Genomic DNA, 20,342 nt, shown 5'->3' with positions numbered 1-20,342 from the left:
AATAAGGAGAGGGTAGAAATACACTAACGAAATATTTATATAATACATATTTACTAGAGAATTACAGAGCCATGCAGCAATCGTGAAAATATAACATTCCATGCGGAAGTTAAGATAATTTGAGGTTAGGTAGTACTGTTAGGTTAGGTTAGGTAGCGTGAGACAGGCTTGAAGAGAACAATGAACGTCGGGGTACTTACTTGGCCAATGGAATGTTATCGCGGTCGGCGTATGCGTCATACAAATACTCGCTGTAAAACAAACACATCCGCCCAACATTAGACATGTACGATGTTTGCGGTGGGACGGTAGCCAGCGGAACACGTCTTCCGAACCAAATACAGGACACATAACACGTACCACAAAGTACGGCACTTTTCTATATATTAATACATTTATGTTATTCGCCCACCGGGATAAATAAAAAGTCTGGTGAATAATTTTTGACCGATAAACATTTGGTTTGTTTCATTCTTTCTGGTTTAGGTTCTATCTTAGGTTGGTTGACTTTTGTGGTGTTCTACTCCTTCTTCAGCAAACGTTTCTTGTGCCCTGAAGTGTTCATCCTCAAGGCGGATACGCAGTAAGTATATAGACATCCGTATGTTTATTTGTACTTTAGTGATACCATTGTCACCTCCAAACCTCGTAAATGTGGCTTACACAGATACCAAGAAGCGCCACATAAATAGTAGTTGTAATTTCAATCTTCACCTCAGTAATTAAGGCAAAGATTAATGTAAAATAACTATTTTCGATTAATCTTTACTATGAATCAGTTTAAACTACTAAAAAATATTTTTTTTATTAGAAATGTATGAATGGATACGAAAAAAAAAAACAATTTTATGACTTAGATTAACTGTGACAGTTTCCTTTGATTAACTTCTCCCCACAAAACAAAATAAGTTCTTCGTGAATCCTTCTCAAGGTATGTCTAGATTCCAAACACAATCTTGATGTCTCCTTTCTGTAATATCCTTTACGCTTTGAAATACCTGTACCCCATAGATCTGCTTGAGGATGAACACTGTAAGGCCATGTGAAACATTGATTTTTAGAAGCCATTATAAAAAGGAAACCAACACAATACTGCTGGCCGAGAACATTTATCTATTTTTTCTTTTTAGTCCTACTTTTATAGTGTACAATCATGTTCCCTGACATCTTTGTAGCAAATATTAACTTATAAATAATATGCTAAGCTAAGATGGATTTCGAGTAAGCCCGTCGTCCCATGGGTCGGTAAGCAATCGACATAAACCGAGTGGTATAAGTCTCTGCTCAGAAAATTAAGTTCGCAGTAAGGTAATGATCTGCAGCACAGTTCAGTGTGGAACTTTTCTGCGCAGGGTCTTCAGCATTTGGTTTATGTTGATTGCTTACCAACCCGTTGGACGATGGGCTTAGTTTGAAATCAAAAATATATAGATTAAAAGATGTTGTACGTAAGGTTTGCCGTGATTTTTCCTTGTATTTCGTCAAAGACGTGTTCTGCTCCAGTCAAAGTTACAAAAACAAATATAAATGCAACAACTTTTACATGAATTTAAATAGTTTCTAAAATAATTTTCTTGGCAAAAAATATTAAAATGTCAAAGAGGCGACACAAAACATTGTCAAAGCGATAAAACAATAATACATAAACATTACAAATCTGATAAGAAACACAGTTCAGAATAATGCAATTTACAATAAGTAAGTACATAATGCTAATAAAAATACATTAAAAACCTTATGGTATTGGATGCAATAAATTTTAAATATATATGTAATTGATTTCCATCAATATAAAATAAACTACAAAAGTTATCAATAGAATTCACTTCAAATCATCTAAAAATATTATGTACGTTTTATGGAGGTTAAAATAATGGGTAAAAGTTGAAATTATGCTTCAATTTCTTTAGGATGTTTAGCAAAAATATTCAACGATGAAATCTATACAAGTTCTGTTTATTATTCTATGCTTCCAAATAAAATGAACAGCTGGGAGCAGAAAAACAAAAACATCGTTTTGTCTTAGCACCAGTAATATTATCCGATTAGTTACACAATTTTCAAAAGTATTTTTGGAAGAATTGAGAACAAATTTTACTATACGTGAAAAATCACGGGATATTTTTGTTATTTGTTTTTGGGGTATTATGCCGTGTTGCGCTAACTCCTTCTTTAGAAACGTTGGCTAAAGAAGGAGTTAGCGCAACACGGCATAATACCCCAAAAACAAATAACAAAAATACTTTTGGCCGTGAAAATCTTAAATCAAATCACGGGATAGTCTAAAATCAACAAAACCGTTACAATTTTGAAAATGGCAATTAAAATAATTTTCTGTTCAAAACATATATAATAGGTACTTGATCGCTTGTCTGAATTCTTCAAACAATCAGTTAAAATTTTCAAAAATTACACTTAAATTCAAAGCAAATTTGAGTTCATTGAACTAGATTTCACGCAGGAATAACTAACTCACATCACAGACGACCGAAATTAGTAGTGTGTTTGATGAGTTTTTACACTTACTTACTTTTTTTGATGGGATTTACCGAAAAATTTTAGCTTGGTTTGTTCCTAACCTCATCACTTTTGATGAACGTCAAGTCAACGATAAGAATTTTTAATATTTGAACAGTACCCGTTATCGATTCTCGGCCGGTTTCAGCTTTGGATCAAATATGTTCCACTTACAAGCATAATAACATGACCGTTGCGTGATTTGAGAATCGACGTTTCATGACAAAAATTAAAAATGGCGCTGATTGTCAACTTGATGATCATAGAATGTAATAGAGTTTGAAACAATCCAACCTAAGAAAGAGTCACTTAACAGATTGATAAAGCAACAATTTTCATGGAAGTATAGTTGGGACTTTAATTACATTATTATGGTAAACTTAGATAGAGAGGATGATGGTAAAATCATTGTTAGTAAATATTAATTATTGTTACAAATATAAAAAGGGATTTAAAATAATAATTTAAGTAATTATTATTGATGAGATTTACGTCTAAATGGCTGTAAATAGGCTACACTAAATTACGCAACAGTTAACATACGAATAATCAATTAAAAAACAAACTAGGGAACAAACTCAATGGCTGGATTTCAAACAAACTCGACTACAAAATAAATTCTAAGCGGGTGAAGAAAAACTCTCACATCTGTCAAATATAAAATTATTTATTGTCTAATTATCAATTACAATATTCTTTGGCAACACTTTTTTTAACAATATTAATAATTGATTAGTTATATTTGGACGTAGTTTATGCGTCAATGGCCTAAGCACCAATTCCTGATTGAATACAAACCAGTGACACTAATTTTTATTTATTTATTTGTTTTTGTTTTATTTCCTATTATTTTAGATATCGAAATATATTTTTCGATGCTTAGATATCGAAATTTATTATTTCAAAGCTCCATAAATCATGATGGAACTGGTATTGCGAACTCGAAATTGTTGTGTTGACGCAAACATTCCAGACAGGGAGTGGGGAGGGTAAGAACATTGGGAAGTTTCGTAACATGTGGTTACTTTCGAATCGGGGCGCAATTTCGATATAATTAGTTGGTATCTAGTTATATTCAAATATATTGTTGGTTGTATTTTCAGAGAAAAATTTAAATATCATAGACATTGAAAATCATACACTAGGGGGCGTGTCCATCCAATTTTCTGTAATTTGTCAATAAATGAATCTGAGTAGTATACAGGCAGCTCGCATTGTAATATCATCATTTAGTAGAAAATAAAATTTGCTTGCGAATTACTAGTCCTTTTTACAAAGGAGTGCAAATTGTCAGCTGCTTAAAAAACTTAACAAATCCCAAATCGGGTGAACAAAAGTTTTGGTTTGTTTCATTCCATTTGTTTATTTCAACGATTCTGCGAAGAAAAGTCCCACTTCCAGCCGTTGACTTTCTTAAGCGAACTTTACTTTTCTACGCAGGGTCTGGTTATTTCAATGTGCGCCCTTTATTTTCAGCTCGTCGAAGTGATGTCTGTATTTATGTCACATTTGGATGACTATAATAGTTGCGTGTCATTCATATTGTAAAGTATATCAGTGTCTATCGATATAATCTGTAACCATTTAATATAATCTGTAACTATTTGAAATAATCTGTAACTATTTGATATAATCTGTAACTATTTGATATAATCTGTAACTGTTTTAATATTCGAACTTGCATTTTTTAGGATTGGCGTATCGTTTTTTATGTGAACATCGCATAAAAACCCCAATTGCCCAAAGGCAGTGGAATTATGAAAACCTCAGAGACGTTAGAGTGCATTGTGAGACTGAATGGAGTAGGTAGGGGAAGGAAATGGGAGAGAGGTTGAGAAGTTTCTGGCTTTCAAATCTGATCAATACAATAATGCATTATTGCTTATCCCATTGACGAATAACTAGGTCCAGTTGTAATAAATATTTGTTTTATGTAATTGTAACAATTGAATAAGTATTATTTATTATATTAGTAGTTGAGTTCATTAACTACAATCAAGCCACCGATTTGTCCGACTGAGTAAGGAATGCATTTCCCTGAAAAAATACATCTGATTTTAGTACCGAATCGTTGAAAATTAACGTTGCAAAATTGACAAACATTTACATACATCTATTTTAGGACGGCAAATTTAAAACATACACGAAATTATAATAATTTAATAGAATTGATTTAATAAAAAAAAATTAAAACAATGTTTTCAGTGACGACAAATAAATAATTATGAATAAAATGATGAAATGAAAAAATGTGAATGGAGTGTGATGAATATTAATGATTTTTTTTTTTTTATTATTATTGTTATATTATATTATTATTGCATTCAGAGTGGTTAAAAATAAATATGCGTTTGTGGGGTTAGGAAGCACTACTTGCTTTTGTTAAGCTCTCCACCGTTTCAAATTCTGGCAAAAGATATACCTGTGCAAATCATTTTATTATTTATTGAGGTTATTATCTTCAACAAATACAAAATTTCTGTAAGTAAGTAAGTAAGGCAAATCACTTTGAAGGGCGCATGTATGAATGTATTTGTGCGCATCGATTATCGTTAAAATTGATTGTCGAAATACATTGGAAAACTTGCCCAAAGTCACCTCTTGTCCCACAGTAGTCTTACAATACAGTACAGCACTAAACAAGCAAGAATCTCTTTAAAATTATAAAATACTGTAATACTATTGTATTGTACTGAACCTGTATTCATTGAATCTATTGACTAACTAACTAACTAACTAACTAACCATCACGCCGTTTCCCCGCAGGGGTAGGCAGAGAGGACGGACCGCCAAACAACTCGGTCTTGGCACACACTCCTTGCCTCATTCACATTCATACATCGTCTCATACATACTCTTCTATTATTCTGACTCTTGACATGGCCCGACTCGAGTATCTGATTCACTTGATCGTGCCATGTCTTCCTCGGGCGACCCCGACTTCTGCTACCATTCACATTTGCATCATATATCATCCTTACACTCCTATCTTCGCTCATTCGCTCTACATGCCCAAACCATCTAAGCGTCCCTTTCTTAATCTTACTCATTACGCTTACATCAGCCTTGCACTCTTTGCGGATCTCCACATTCCTCACACGATCAAACATGGTTTTACCACACATACGCCTCAGGGATCTCATTTCAACAGCATTTAATCTACTTTCATCCTTTCTTTGCCAGTTCCATGCCTCACTTCCATACATCAAGGTAGGTACCAGCACTCCGTTGTGGACTGCTAACTTCGCTTCTTTGGACAATTTTTTGTTAGCGCCTACGGCGTTTAGTCCTCCATTAACGGAATTACCTGCATTTACCCTTCTTTCAATATCTCTGTCAGCCTTCCCATCTCTCGTAAACATACTTCCTAAATACACAAACTCATCCACCTGCTCCAAGTATTCCCCATTCACAATTATATTGCACACTGTTTTCGTACTCTCTCTTTCAAACACCATTACTTTAGACTTACTTACATTCATCATTAACTCATTCTTCATGCATACTTCGTTCATCCTAGACACGAGAGACTGTAGATCATCTATACTATTAGCAATCAGCACCGCATCATCCACTCCATTGCATCATCAGCATACAACAGGCAACATACTTTCAAATTATTCAAATTCGCGCCCAATCCCACCTCCTTCAATTCTTGCATACAATTATCCATGTATAGATTGAATAACCACGGTGACATTACGCAGCCTTGTTTAACACCTTTTGTGATATCAAACCACCCCGTAAAACCACCGTTTACCCTAACACATGCAACGCTTCCCTCATACAGAGACGCAATTGCCTGAGTCAGATTCGTATTCACTCCATACTTGGACAACACCTTCCATAGCTTTTTCCTGTCGACTCGGTCGTATGCTTTTTGTAAATCTACAAAGGCACAGAAAAGTTTCTGGTTTTTTGCCAGAAACTTCTCAGTGAGCATACGCAATGAGAAGATCTGGTCCATGCACCCCCTTCCACTCATAAAAGCACCTTGCACATCCCATATTTTATCCTTTGTTTCCTTTCTTACTCTTTCAATCAAAATTCTACCATACAGCTTGCCAACTGAACTAAGCAGGCTAATAGCCCTATGATTCCCACATTCCATACGTGACCCTTTACCTTTGTATAATGGCATGATCACAGCCCTTCTCCAATCTAAAGGCGTGTAACCTTCCTTTAAACATTGGTTAAAAAGATTGCACAACCATGTGAGAATTACACGGCTACCTCCTTTAAAATATTCAGCAGCAATATTGTCAAACCCAACAGCCTTACCATTCTTCATACATTTAATCGAGCTTTCTATCTCATCCATGCTAATTTCGGTAACATTCACTCCATCGTCATTCATATCTGATTCGCCGCTGGAATCACTGTCACTCACTTCGCTTTCGAAGACTTCCTCGAAATAATGCATCCATCTCTCTTTTATTTCTTCCTCATTCGTCAACATTTTTCCATCTTTTGATTTTATCACTTTCATGCTTCCGTTTTCTGGGCCACTCTGGGACCTTTTGACTTCTTTCCAAAACAACTTAAAACTTTGGAATCTATTGAATTATAATGAAACTGTATTCATAGAATCTATTGTATTGTACTGAACCTGTATTCATTCAATCTATTGTATTGTACTGACCCTGTATTCATTGGATCTATTGTATTGAACTGAACCTGTATTCATTGAATCTATTGTATTGTACTGAACCTGTATTCATTAGATCTATTTTATTGTACTGAACCAGTATTCATTCCATCTATTGTATTGTACAGAGCTTGTATTAATTACATCTATGGACATATAGAAATGTCCCATCTATCAGTAAAACTACGTACATAATCCTGTTCGATAACTCGTAACATAATAAATCTTTGACATTGTCAGTGACACAAATATTACATTTCTAAGAGCATATTATAAGAATTGAACGTTATTGTGATGACCGATTATTATCACAAATGCTCAAAAAACATCACAACATTTTTACATTGTCCAAGTGAAAGTCTCTGAATGCAGGTACCTATTCACATTGAATGTAGTAGAATATATAATAAATGTTATAGAGATCATAGAAAATCGTTAACGAAAGCTTCGTAAAAATAAAACAATTTTTTTTGATTTTGTAAAAACTGATTTAAGATAAATGTCGTACCTCCGGGGGTTTTTCACAAACTCTCTTAGTCAGTAAAACACTGATTTCAACCAAACACTTTGGATTTTATTGTGATAGATTTACAATGGGCTCTGATACCTCTTAACTAGCAGGCGGTTGGAATAATCTGGACCCCGACCTTGAGGTTGCCACCTTATTTATTTTCCTATTATTCTCGACAGCTAACGCCATCTATGGCTAACCTAATATACTATTTCAGTGCCATCTATAGGTGAGCTCATATACTAACATCAAGGACATTACAATAAATTATTTAGATAAGGATGAAAATCTTTTCTTAATTGTCCACTGAATGATTTTATTTAATTAATGAGTCGTTAATAAGGAGATGCTCAAATTATTATAAAAGGCAGATTTTGAAGTGTGAATGGAAGTTGATAAAATATCGAAAAACAATAAATTATTATCACAAATTACAGGTCAAACAAACACATGTTTTAATATTTACAAACACTTTTTAACGGTTGGAGGAGAAAGCACTGATTTACCTAAAATCTTCAATTAAATTAAAATAAATATTTTTACTAAGATAATATATAATAACGTTAGATTTTTCTGATAAGTATGTGCATAATGCAATATGATACCACATTTAAAAAAATATATACTTTATAAATATAAAGCGTTGTAGTAAATTGCATAGAAATGTATAAAAATAATATTAGTATATTACATATGTATTCAAGTATTAAATACATAAATCAGTGCTTCGTTCAAAAGGAGTTTTGGAGGACGGAACAAGGAGAATCGGGAAACATAAAAATAACAAACATAATCATAAAAGATGAAAACCTGCTCAAACGTAAAGTTATTTAACGGAAGATTTTGATAAAACGATCATTTGTAAAATGGGGTTAAGACCAATTTAAATAATAATGTCGATGGAAGAGAATAGTAACTTTGGAGTAGTATATTAAAAACATTGAAAATAAATCATTCAAGGCTAAGGATAGTTACTAAAGCAAATTCCTTTCCATGGCTATAATTAAATATAAATCAGGAGGAATTTTGAAAAAATAATGTAAACAAAATATGGCAAAGGAGTCTTGAAAACGGTTTCCTAACAGCAGTCCAATATACTAGAACAGCATGAAACTGGAGGGGATCACCAAACTCATGATGTGATATGTTATGACAACACTACCGTGTATGTAATGGGAAAATAATATAACGACAAAGTGTGTCAAACAATGAACAACAAATATAAATAATTTAACCATAATAATCTCCACACTGGAAAAATCTATTTGAACCACAGAACATAGAAACTTTACGATGTACTTTAATAACTTCTCTATGGTTGGAGTTTTATACTCTAGTCACATTTGTTGACAATCCAATCGTCGATCAGCGCAATTTTGAATTTATGACATTTTAATGGTTCTCGTTAACCTTTTGAACATCGGAGTAGGACAATCATCAAAATATCCCCAACTGTCGGATGAGAATTTTCAGAACTGCGCTAAAATTACCTTGAAGAGTTCTGCAAAAATATCGGTAAAAACTACAATATATGTTTTTTGCCATTGTTTTCTGTTTACAAGATAATGTTTATTATGATTCATATTTATTTCATGATTATATAGTAAAACATTTCCCGTAAATAGTGAACTTTATCTTTAAAAAAAACTCTCATTTAGGAGACAGCTACTGTCAAAAATATATATTTATACCAATAAATAAACTTATTTTATTATTTCTGCATAAACCTGAATACATACCCTACAGGAAAAACAGGGTGTTTTCAAAGAAATAATAGCCTTTACCCTTTGAAATTCTGACATTCATAGACAATTTATTTCATAAGCCGTCATATATTCATTTCATGAATGTATCGTCAATATATTCATGAAATAAAAAGTAGAATCTACAGTAACATTAGCCCAAGCGATTCCGATGTTGTCCTCTATACAGTTTTCAAAAGAATAAAGGTTAAAATCGCATCAGAAAAAATTCTTGCATAGGTGGTTAAAGCGCGCACATGTGCTCAAGCACCGAGCAAAACCAGTCAACTGGTTTTAATGCCGATTCTCAAGCGATTTCTGCTTTTGATCGAATTGTAATCAGCTGACTGTTATACTTGTTAGCTGATCACGAGTTGATGAAATGCTGAAACGGTTCAGGAATTGGTGTTTAACAGGGATCGTACAAATGTCATAAAATTAAAAAGGCGAGATCATGTATTTATTTTGGTTTTCAAAACCACCTCAACCGTAGGCTCCAGAATAAAAACCAATAGGTATTGCTTCTCCATAATGCTTTGCACAGAAAGATGATAGTAAATAGAACACATCCTATATTCTGTGGTTCAAACTAAATTCCAATGCAGTTTCAAAAAAGATCCAACCCCAATAAAACCCATCTAAAATAACATTCTATGCCGTTCAATCAGAGAAAGTAAATAAAGTTTGTAGAATTCCTTGATAATGATAGATAATCGTATAATAATAAATGTTAAATAACACAAAACAGGGTGAGCCAAGAGTACTTACGCCTCGACCAGGGGCCCGGGGTAGGGATCGGACTTCTGGTACAGGGTGGCCAGCTTCACGGACACAATGATCAGCGGGATGAAGAGCAGGATACACCACCCTGCCGCAAACCAGAATCCATTCTGAACAAAAATACAGTTTGTTATGAAACTGTCAATAATAATATTTGAAGTGTTGCAATAATCTGAATCGTTAATTTCTGGACTTACAAATGGCAGAAGAATCTTATTGCAGGATGCGTTGAGAGTGGCGTTATACACGTTGGAGACGGGTCCGCACTTGCCCACGCGGTTTTCAGCGTGGTCCACTACACGGTTGAGGTAGCCGCTCACCTGCCCGGCGATGCTCGAAGCAAATGCTCGCGTCAACTGGGGACATACAGAATTCATATAATATAAATAAAAGAAACATTTTTTACTAAAATTATTGCACGGCAGATAAGTCTTCCATTTACAGTACAAGATTTCTTATTTTAACATTTACAATATTTGGGAAGATAGGTACGAAGAGAGGTAGACAGTGTCACGTAATAAATCAACACTTTCAAAAAGACCCGCGAAACTAAATTAAGAAGCTGTCAGTTGATACCATTGATAGCTGCGCACCAGCATTGCGCATTTCGCGCGGTTAAGTTGTCAACACTGTACAACGCACTCTCCGACACGCACGCTGATGAAATCATCAACGGCCATCACTTCAAATCTGACCTCGGCCTTGACACCATGTGTGGTTTGCCAATTTACAAAGACGCTCTCAGAGCGTGCTCGATTTTAACGACAATTTTGTGCGTAATACTTTAAAAACCAGTCTTAAATTATGTGCCGATTTACAATTGAGATTTGTACGCGCAGAGCGCGTACAACACGGAAGTTATTCTGTCATAACAGTGTTTCATCACTCACGAGTTGCATCATCCTGCCAAACATGAAAGCTGTTAAATTATCATTCCTCTTCATGTGCCTATATTTCTTGTATTGTGTCGATATCCAAGCTTGCCAGCCAGAAACAATTTACAAGAGAGTTTGTTCTAACTAACAGTCAGGAATTTATTTAGGATGTTAATTGTACCTCCCATTTGTGTAACTGCAATGTATTTGTGCTTGTGAATATACTTTCCTATACTCCCATTTGCGTTTCATTTTGACGAATATGGAGTAGTCTACTTGGCATTGTTCCCCGTATAAAAGCCTGTTGGCTGACCCAAACCTGAAGGATTTGGATTCTCTATCCTCTACATCTGAGCTATCGCCGAAAACCTATGCAGGGCACAATTCATGGAACCTGACGATACACAACAACAGGTCTAATTTAATGGCATTATTTCTCTTGTCATATTTTGCTGTACTAGAACATCTGTTCTGATGTGTGTTATCTAGAACAAGTCATGTTGCCGACCACGGCTGAAGTTTTCAGGCAAAAGGTACAAGCCAAAGTAATCCCAGAAAGACGCCGTAAGTGACATCATCGTTGTAGTATGTTCTTCTCCTTTCTCGCTTTCATATGAGACTTGTGAGAAGGAAGAGGACGATCGTCGATGGTATACGTAACAACTTCTTTCTGGGACTACTATATAACTGCAACAATGGATGCTACTGAAAACATGTTATACATTATTTCAGTTGATTTTATTAAATAATTGAACTCACATTTTTGATAGCTTCTGGTCCTTGGCTGGACAGATATATCTCTGCTTCCTCTGTCTCGTTGATGAGGGAAGTAACAGCCTCCGCAAACGAGGAGTGGTTAAACTTCAGACCATCACGCAGCTCGATTGCAGTATCCTGAATAATATATCGTAACATTAACAAAAGTTTCTGTGCTATAAAAGTTTATTACATTTTTCAGGATTTTCCACAAGAGGGAAATAATTTCCCTCATGTCATCTTTGGGGATGATGTGTGGAGGGTCTTTTTGAGAACAGTAATGAGTGAATATGAGTTGAGTAGGAGGGAGGAAACACAGAAGCCGGCAATTCGTTAGAAATGACTTGTTCTCATGTGTCAAATGACAAATGTGTGCATATGAGTGAGCGTTCGGCAACTTTCCCTACTATGCACTGGTGCTAAAGGTATCAATGACGCTAGTTACTTGGAGCATCTTCCATTGAAATACCAGTAGAACAAGGACAGCATACCACCTGACGTCTGAGTTCTAAAGATTGCAATCTGTTTGTTAATATAGGGGATTCCATCAAACAGACAGCTGGTTTCTGCACAGGTCAAGGGTTTCTTTCAAGTATTTTGGGGCTCCAGACCGGAGGTGGCTGCTGAATGCGAACGCACACGCCCGTGTTGTGGCGGTCAGTACTATCCAAATATTATAATTATATATAGTTGCACTTACGTTAAGTTGCTCAGCCTCCCTAATCATGGGGTTGACCAGCTTGAGCTGGTAGGTCTCCAGGTGCAGGGCCTGGTTTTTCAGGTTGGCCGTGACGGAGGCAAAGTCCTGGCGGAGATCTTGTCGGTTGGAGATCTTGTCGGCCGTCTCGCGTAGCTGTTTGGCCAGGGACATCAGGTCGATAGAGGTTATGTTCGTCACCAGCTGCAAATTGACAATCAATTATTGTTGCATAACTTGGTTATATGCATTCTCACACTGTACACTTTGAAATTTAAACAGGCAATACAGAAATAAATGAGGAAATATCAGGTAATTTTTTTTTATTGCATCTTTTTGTGTTTTTTTTAATATATTTAAAATTTGTTAAAAAAATATATCGCAAAGCTGGTTACTTTGGATTGGGGGAATTTCCTCTAAACTCCTTTGGAGAAAATGATGCAATGATGTAATGAGATAATGGGCTTTGAAGAAGATTACTTTAGAGCTCACAATCGCATAGCATTGGCTTGTAAGATGGAACATTGTTATTCCAAAGGGTCGATATGCCATGTTGATTTCATTGTTTCTTTTAATTCGATAGACGCCGCTCGTCATAATTACATAAATAAATAAAATCAACATAAAAAACACATTTTTACTATCTAGTGTACGTCGCCTGGCTTGTAAAATATTATTAATAAATAGAATATTTTCTTTGTTATACTTCACAACCAACTATTATTTACCATTTGTATAAAGATATATGTACAACATTGTATAATTGTTTTTATATTTAATTTTGTATGTTTTTTTAATATTTTCTTATTTATGTTGCCTAGTTTGGGGTATTAATTAAAAAATAAAATAAATTATTCAAAGTAATAAAAAAAATTAAAAATTTATTATCTCCATTTATTGCTAATTTGACTAACACAAGTGTACCGCGATGAATGGGTGTGTCAATTTGAAATTCCCCCCTGCAACCGAGGCTTCCGTCTCGAAGTTAGCGACAAAAGTCTCCTAGTAAATGTTTGTATGACCACCTCTGCTCCGTTCTTTCCTCTGTGCCTAGGCCTTTTCAAGCAGGTAAGTACATATTGTTAATAATTGCCAATAGCGAGTGTCGCTAATTCAAACACGTGACAGTCTGATAGTTGGAGTTGCAAGATATAGATGGCTCTAGTGTAGATAGATCTTAGAGGTTATAGACTTATCCGACAAATGTATGTAGTATACAGGTATATGTAGTAAACCTCCATGTTCAGAACCGAGGTTCTGTTAGGTCTTAGAAGTTAGCCTCCAAGCCGTCCTACATTATCGTTCCTGATTACAATAGTCTTAATAAAAGACACAGTGTTTTGTTGTGAACAAAGTATTATTTATTTCAAGAACATAACATTTATGATATTATACATTAGAGCACTTTTTTGGTGAGTGCTTTCATGTTAACTTGCACAAAACTACACGACGAAACGTATCTAAATAACAAATCATCACAATGTATCTTCGTAGGGTTAGGCAGAGGTAGCCCATCTCTGTCTAGCCACACACTTTTTGCTTCATCAAAAAAGTGTTATTCTGACTCTTGACATAGCCGGAATTGTGTTTGACTCACTTGATAGTACCATGTCTTCGTCTCTTTTCCTTCTATTTAAATAGAATAATTGAACAATCCTTACCACTTGCGTGAACATATAGAAGGGGAAATCAGACAGGCCACTCTCGGACAGCTCCACTAGTTTCTTCTTGGCCGAGTCCTTGAGGATCTCAAAGTCCCGGTGCTCAAGGGAGATGCTCTTGTACACCACCTGAATCTTCTCCTCCAGCTCTTTCTCCGACTTCTCACGCAACTTGTTCAAGTCCACCACCTTGTCCAGTCGAAGAACCTGCACCAGATAAGTACACGAATGTAATCGCAGCTAAAGAAGGGACTGGAGATACCAAAAAGGCAATGGGAGCAAAAACAGCTTTTGTGGGTTTAAGTTGTTATTGCATCTAGCTCATAAATTGAGGTATGTTATAGGTAGGGAGGGAGGGAAGGAGATGGGGGAGATGAACGTGGTGAAGTACCTGGCTATTCAGATTTGAGCAGCGTTACGATTCTGAATGGTAGTCTTTCACCATGGTGATACTGAAAATATTGTCCACTTTTGGATGTGCCGTAAATATACTATTATATTATTTTACAAGAATTTATTGTTAAATAACACAAATTAAAAGCATAAAAGTTATTTGTACATAATTGTAAAAAGCATTCACTTTGTGGCTCATCATAATTTATAATAAAAACACATAAATTTGTTTTTGACCACGATAGTTTTATTTTCATTCTACCGGTTTCGGAAGATCCCTTCCTTCGTCAGGAGAATATTTAAAACTGAGAATATTTTAAATATTCTCCTGACGAAGGAAGGGATCTTCCGAAACCGGTAGAGTGAAAATAAAACTATCGTGGTCAAAAACAAATTTATGTGTTTTTATTATAAGTTATTTGTACACGCTGGGATTCGAACTTGCAACTTCTGGATTAGTTGAGAATCTTAATCACTTGTAGAATCTCTAAATACAGTGGTGCCTCACACAACGAACGCCTCGCACAGCGAATGCTGCACACAACGAACTTCCTTTTCGTTCATTTCACGATTCATACAACGAACTTCGCTTCACACAACGAACTTCGCTTCACACAACGAAGTCGCCCGATCTTCTACGATCACTGCCGATTAATTGCATCCTCCCGCGCAGGCAGTCGTTAGACTCGTTAGTCACTGCGTAGTACGCTTAACTTACGCACGTATCGCAGCAATCGTTCTTCATTACGAATTAAATCGCACACGTATCACGGCAGTCGTCCTTTTAAGATAAACTCAACATTTTTTTTATATGATATATGATATGAGCAACAATCAAACAATCAACCAATTCCAACTGCTGACATCAAGAACATCCTGGTCAAATGGAAAGCAGTTCAGGAGTTTACCAATGTCCACTATCCGGATTCCGCTGAAGCAAACAGGATCAACGACCTGTACTCCGATACTCTTGTCCGTTATTTCCGGCAGATGTTGAAGAAAAGAGAGAAACAAACGACTTTGGACAGGTTTTTCACTGCACCATCGGCGGAAAATGGATGAAGATGTGCAAGATTCGATTATTTCTTAAAATTAAAAAATGTGTGTTTTTTTCATTATGTTTTTAGATGTATCTAAATAAAAATAATAACAAAAAATTTATCTTTTTTTTATGTCATCTTACCATATTTTATGCTACAGAACGAATTATTTTTTTTAACATGTATTGTTATGGGAAAACGCGTTTCACATAACGAACTTTTCGCATAACGAACTTGCTCCTGGAACGAATTAAGTTCGTTGTGTGAGGCACCACTGTAGTATAAAACAAAATCGCTATCCGCGTCTGTCTTTGCGCTTAGTTCTTCTAAACTGTGCAACGGATTTTGATAAAGTTTTCACTATCATTTAGAAAAATTTCTTCTGAAATGTTAATATATATAATACATGCACATTATTTGTGTAGAAAATAAAGAAAAGTCGATGTTTTGTAATGAAGTTGTAAAAAAAATATTTTGCAGGCGCTTACATTGCTAACGATGTCTAAACCTTATGAGATACATCAAAATGATGTACTAGGGAAATGTATATCTTAAAAAGGCCTACAGAAAAGTCTGCATCGGTATATGTCTATCTCCTGAGGAAAACCCCCACCAACGCCAGTTACAAGTCAACTAGTATTTAATAAAAATTGTAAACATCCAAATGTGTTTTTGACTTTAGACTTTAGAAGGTTGCCCTGATGATAGTCAATGGAGAGGTCACCATTAGGAGAAGAATTAGTATTGAAAGCTTTACCTCGTATATTGTCCTATTCTGGTGGCAAGCAGTGATAACGTAGCTCATGTTGAAGTCATCCACCTTTTCCTTAAACACTATCTGCTCTAAATTCACCACTTTGTCAATCAGTAAAAACAGCTGGTCATCATGGGGATTCCTGGAAATAAAGTACATAATAAATAGATCAATCAGAGTACATACAAATAATATGCAGTATGTTGACCAAGAAATTAAATGGTGCAAGAACTCGCAATTCAAGAGTATCAACTGTTTCAGAAAATATATTTCTGCTTTATGTGTAGTTAAATACACTCGGCGTCACAATCATCGAAAATAAGTTTCAAGCGAAAGTTTCTCCGAGCCCTGAGCCAATACATCTAACCCAAGCAATATTGATTTAAATTGCAAGTACATTTAACAAACTCATCAGACAATAGTTTCATTTCATAAACAATACAAATTTTCCAAGTACGGGACGTTAAAAAAATGTTGCGCATAAACTGTTTATAGCTGCCACAACTTCTGTCATCTTCCTGGGATATAAAAGGAGCACTGATATTGTGATGTTGCATGACAACTAAACTTAAGCCTTTTGGCATTCAACGGTTTCAAGAGGCTGGTGGCTTCATCAGGAGGCGTGGATCAGGGCGACGACGCTGCACATCCGAAAGAAACAATCAATTTATTGTCTCATAAGATTTTACAATAGGTGGGATTTTTGTGACGCCGAATGTAGTTGATTTAGAGTATAAATTGTCACTTGTAGGTAAAATCAATATTTTGGACTAACCTGAGAGAATCGCACAGCGCCCTTTGAGTCACAACACCCACAAGGAAGTACACCAACGTGACTCCCACCACCGCAATACCCAGCAGGAACATGAGGGCTACTCCACTGGAAACAGAAACATATATATATCTTATTATTGAAACATTAACCTAGCTTACACGCATTTGTTATGATTGACATTGAAACGATAGGATTTTATAATAGACAGCCATTCTTACGCCCTAATTGCTCAAGCATTCGAAAAATCAAACCCAAATTTTGGGCATTCACTCTGTGAGATAGTGCACCATAAGAAAAACAGAATTTTTTTTTTAAAGAGGATGTATGAGTGAGGCGTCGTAAATTGGAGGTGTTTATTTTTGATACAGCTTATTCCATATCCCGACGTCCTGTCTAGAATAATGTTATCTCCTTGGTTCTTCTCTTACCTTAGCAAAGGCTTCTGTCAAGAAAGAAGAAGACTTCAAAATAAACTACATACTCGACCAGTGAGATGTAGAGTTATTTTCAAAACATTCCTAATATTGGCATCGTCGATCTTGTAACATCTCTGTGGTTCTCCCAACTCCAATCTGGTGAATTTGAATCCTCAAATTGAATGTCGTCCATTGTGGAATTCTAAATAAATTGCGTGTCGTGTACACCTAAAACTTGTTTGATGCTGCAACGTGATCGTCACAAGAAACAAGCAGCAATTGATGGTAAGGTGTTTATCCATTCTATCCTCTTTAGTTCCCCTTTAAAAAACTTCAACAATTGATTACAATTTACAGTCAATTTATTTACGAAAATTTATGTACTTTGTCGGTAAACCGCCATCTTCTGTAGTTTACGTAATATCATTCTGAAATACATGTAAGGTGTATGTAATACTTACAACATGAGGAACTGGCTGCCGGCTCCCTTGTTGCAGCAATCGTCTCCGTACCCATCGGGTCTCTTGCCACAGATGCCGCACAGCAGACCCATCACCACACAGGTCAAGATCTAGACAAAAAAACAACAACAAAACTGTTTCAACAAACCAACCAACCCAATGAAATCAACAGAAGGTGATAAAGTGTACAAAGAATGACTGTAGGTTTAATAAACACGGTCACAATCAACCCTTTAGAAATAAGAGAGAAGAAAACCAAAAGTTGCACAGCAACAAATATCAGATCAACAGGTTAATTGGAAGGTAGATGTCATTTCATGGATGTAATGAACAGACAAATTACCAATACAGGTTTCTTCATAATAAACCTGCAGGACGAAGGAATGTGGAGACTTAAACATAGGTGGCTGGATACCACTAAGGCGAAAACTCCAACCTTAGACATGAACTGGAGAAAACAGCTAAAGACCAACAGGGGTGGAGACCTATCCTATAGGTGAACAGGACCCTCAAAGGGTTCTAGCGTCATGTGCCATGTATGTATATACGAATGCAACTTACCAGCAGCAGTATACAGCAGACCACCAGGCCAACGTACCACACATAGATGCTGTATTGGCTGATGTATTGCTCTGCCAGATCTACGTTAGGTTCGGCCCCCTTCAGGGCATCCTCTGCACCCTCCACTACCTTGTCCAGGCGGTCGGAGAACTGCGAGATGTCCTTTCCTGCAAGTTTTAAAGAATTAAGTTACATTAAATATTAGAAAAACACACAGAACTGAAAAAAAATTATTACTGGCCAGTTATCACTTGGCAAATGTCTACCCAGCACAAAAGATTGGTGTGTCTCTCGGTCGTGTACCAGTGCTGAAGCTGAAGGGTGTCAATGAGGATCGAAGCAACTTCCATAAACATACCGACAGAAAAAGTATAATACACTTTAAGAATATTGTAAAAATGTGTTGGTGAGCAGTATTCAAAGGGGAAAATAAAAAGCTAGGTTAGTTTGGGCAATAAATAATATTCACATACCAGCGTTCTCAATGGCCGACTCCAGCACGGGAATCTGCTTGTTGACAGAAGTCTCGATGCTAGACTTGATGTTGTTGAAGACCTCTTGGCCTGCCTTCACCTCCTCCTGGATATTGCCATCGATCAGGTTGGACACACGGGCCAACAGATCTGACACATCTGGCAACTGGAAGGTTAATATTAATTTTAAGCCGTGAACTATAACAATGGACTTGATGATGGCAACAGATCTGATACTTCTGCAGTTGGAAGGTTAACAATGAGTCTGGGAATAATAGACATGGTGGATATTCCTATCCTGGTTACATCATCGTGATGACTTTGTTGTCACTGTAACGCCCAAATCGACTTTCATAGCTTATTTAATACTAGTACAATAGATTCTTACCAATCCGGACACATTATAAACTTGATGCTGCCAAAAATTCTTCCAATATTCAATAATAATAAAAATAAAAAATAAACAGTGAAGATGAGTTGATAAGAATAGAGAAAAAATATTAAAAATGAAAATGAATGGATAGAAGAACAAGAATAGAGATGGAATACAAACCCTTGGAAAATATTTGTCAAGCATCTAAAAATGCAGCATGAAACAAACACACATGTGGTTAGGAAATTAGTGTATAGTGGTATGTAGGTATGAAAAACATGCTGAAATGGATGAAAAATAGATGAATAATTATTAATAGATTATAATAAAATGTTGATATTAATGTACATTCGTGAAAGATTGAGATATTTGAGAGAAACATGATGAGATTTTATCAAACTTGAAATGGATGAAAAACAGGTGAATTATTAGATCGCAATACAATATTTGATATTGATACACATTAAATAGGTTAAAATGGTTAAGTGTGTAAGATTGAATATGAGTACATATATAGACGACAATGATAGTGAAATTTCTAAACATTCAATGATTTAGTATTTGGTTACCTGGCTGAAGTCAATTCCTGAAGTGTCCAATTCTCCGATCTTGTATTTGTTGAGGATATCCTGGCAAGTGCGCTGTTCACAAGTCTTCAGGGTGTGAAGGAGCTCCCTCTTTACTTTACGGAGACCTGGATAAGGAACATAGGAAATATTATTTTTTGAATACCAGTTTATTAGTAATGTAAATTAACCCTAAAAGCCTCGGAAGGAAATTACTAGCCATAAACATCATATTCCATCAGATCTGACCCCGGCGGGCATTCACAGATTATTTTATAATGCGGAGATATGTGATTTGTTCGCCGTTAGAAAGAGAAATAATTATTTATCTCAGTTTGTCTCA

The 20,342-nt window shown here is 35.7% G+C and overlaps 1 protein-coding gene across 8 annotated transcripts in view; it reads right to left on the bottom strand.

Moving 5' to 3' along the window:
* LOC149419534 (prominin-like protein) overlaps positions 1 to 20,342 on the bottom strand; it is a 262,011-nt gene that overhangs the window by 9,473 nt on the left and 232,196 nt on the right. For 3 of the 8 annotated variants that reach the window (XM_089638373.1, XM_089638370.1, XM_089638371.1), the window contains exons 6-18: positions 20,003 to 20,127; positions 19,614 to 19,637; positions 19,061 to 19,226; positions 18,588 to 18,754; positions 18,027 to 18,136; positions 17,150 to 17,254; positions 16,378 to 16,516; positions 14,188 to 14,394; positions 12,530 to 12,730; positions 11,833 to 11,967; positions 10,396 to 10,554; positions 10,187 to 10,308; positions 201 to 251 (exon numbers count right to left, since the gene is read on the bottom strand). In XM_089638373.1, coding sequence (XP_089494499.1) covers positions 201 to 251; positions 10,187 to 10,308; positions 10,396 to 10,554; positions 11,833 to 11,967; positions 12,530 to 12,730; positions 14,188 to 14,394; positions 16,378 to 16,516; positions 17,150 to 17,254; positions 18,027 to 18,136; positions 18,588 to 18,754; positions 19,061 to 19,226; positions 19,614 to 19,637; positions 20,003 to 20,127 — 1,711 coding nt within the window. The remainder of the gene's footprint in view (positions 1 to 200; positions 252 to 10,186; positions 10,309 to 10,395; positions 10,555 to 11,832; positions 11,968 to 12,529; positions 12,731 to 14,187; positions 14,395 to 16,377; positions 16,517 to 17,149; positions 17,255 to 18,026; positions 18,137 to 18,587; positions 18,755 to 19,060; positions 19,227 to 19,613; positions 19,638 to 20,002; positions 20,128 to 20,342) is intronic. The other 5 variants (XR_016302903.1, XM_089638374.1, XM_089638367.1 and 2 more) reach the window with 3 other exon arrangements.

Source organism: Hesperophylax consimilis, chromosome 12 (genome assembly GCF_061612785.1).
Source record: "Hesperophylax consimilis isolate HC1 chromosome 12, BYU_Hcon_1.0, whole genome shotgun sequence".
NCBI lineage: Eukaryota > Metazoa > Arthropoda > Insecta > Trichoptera > Limnephilidae > Hesperophylax > Hesperophylax consimilis.
This window is presented reverse-complemented; position numbering and strand designations above follow the sequence as displayed.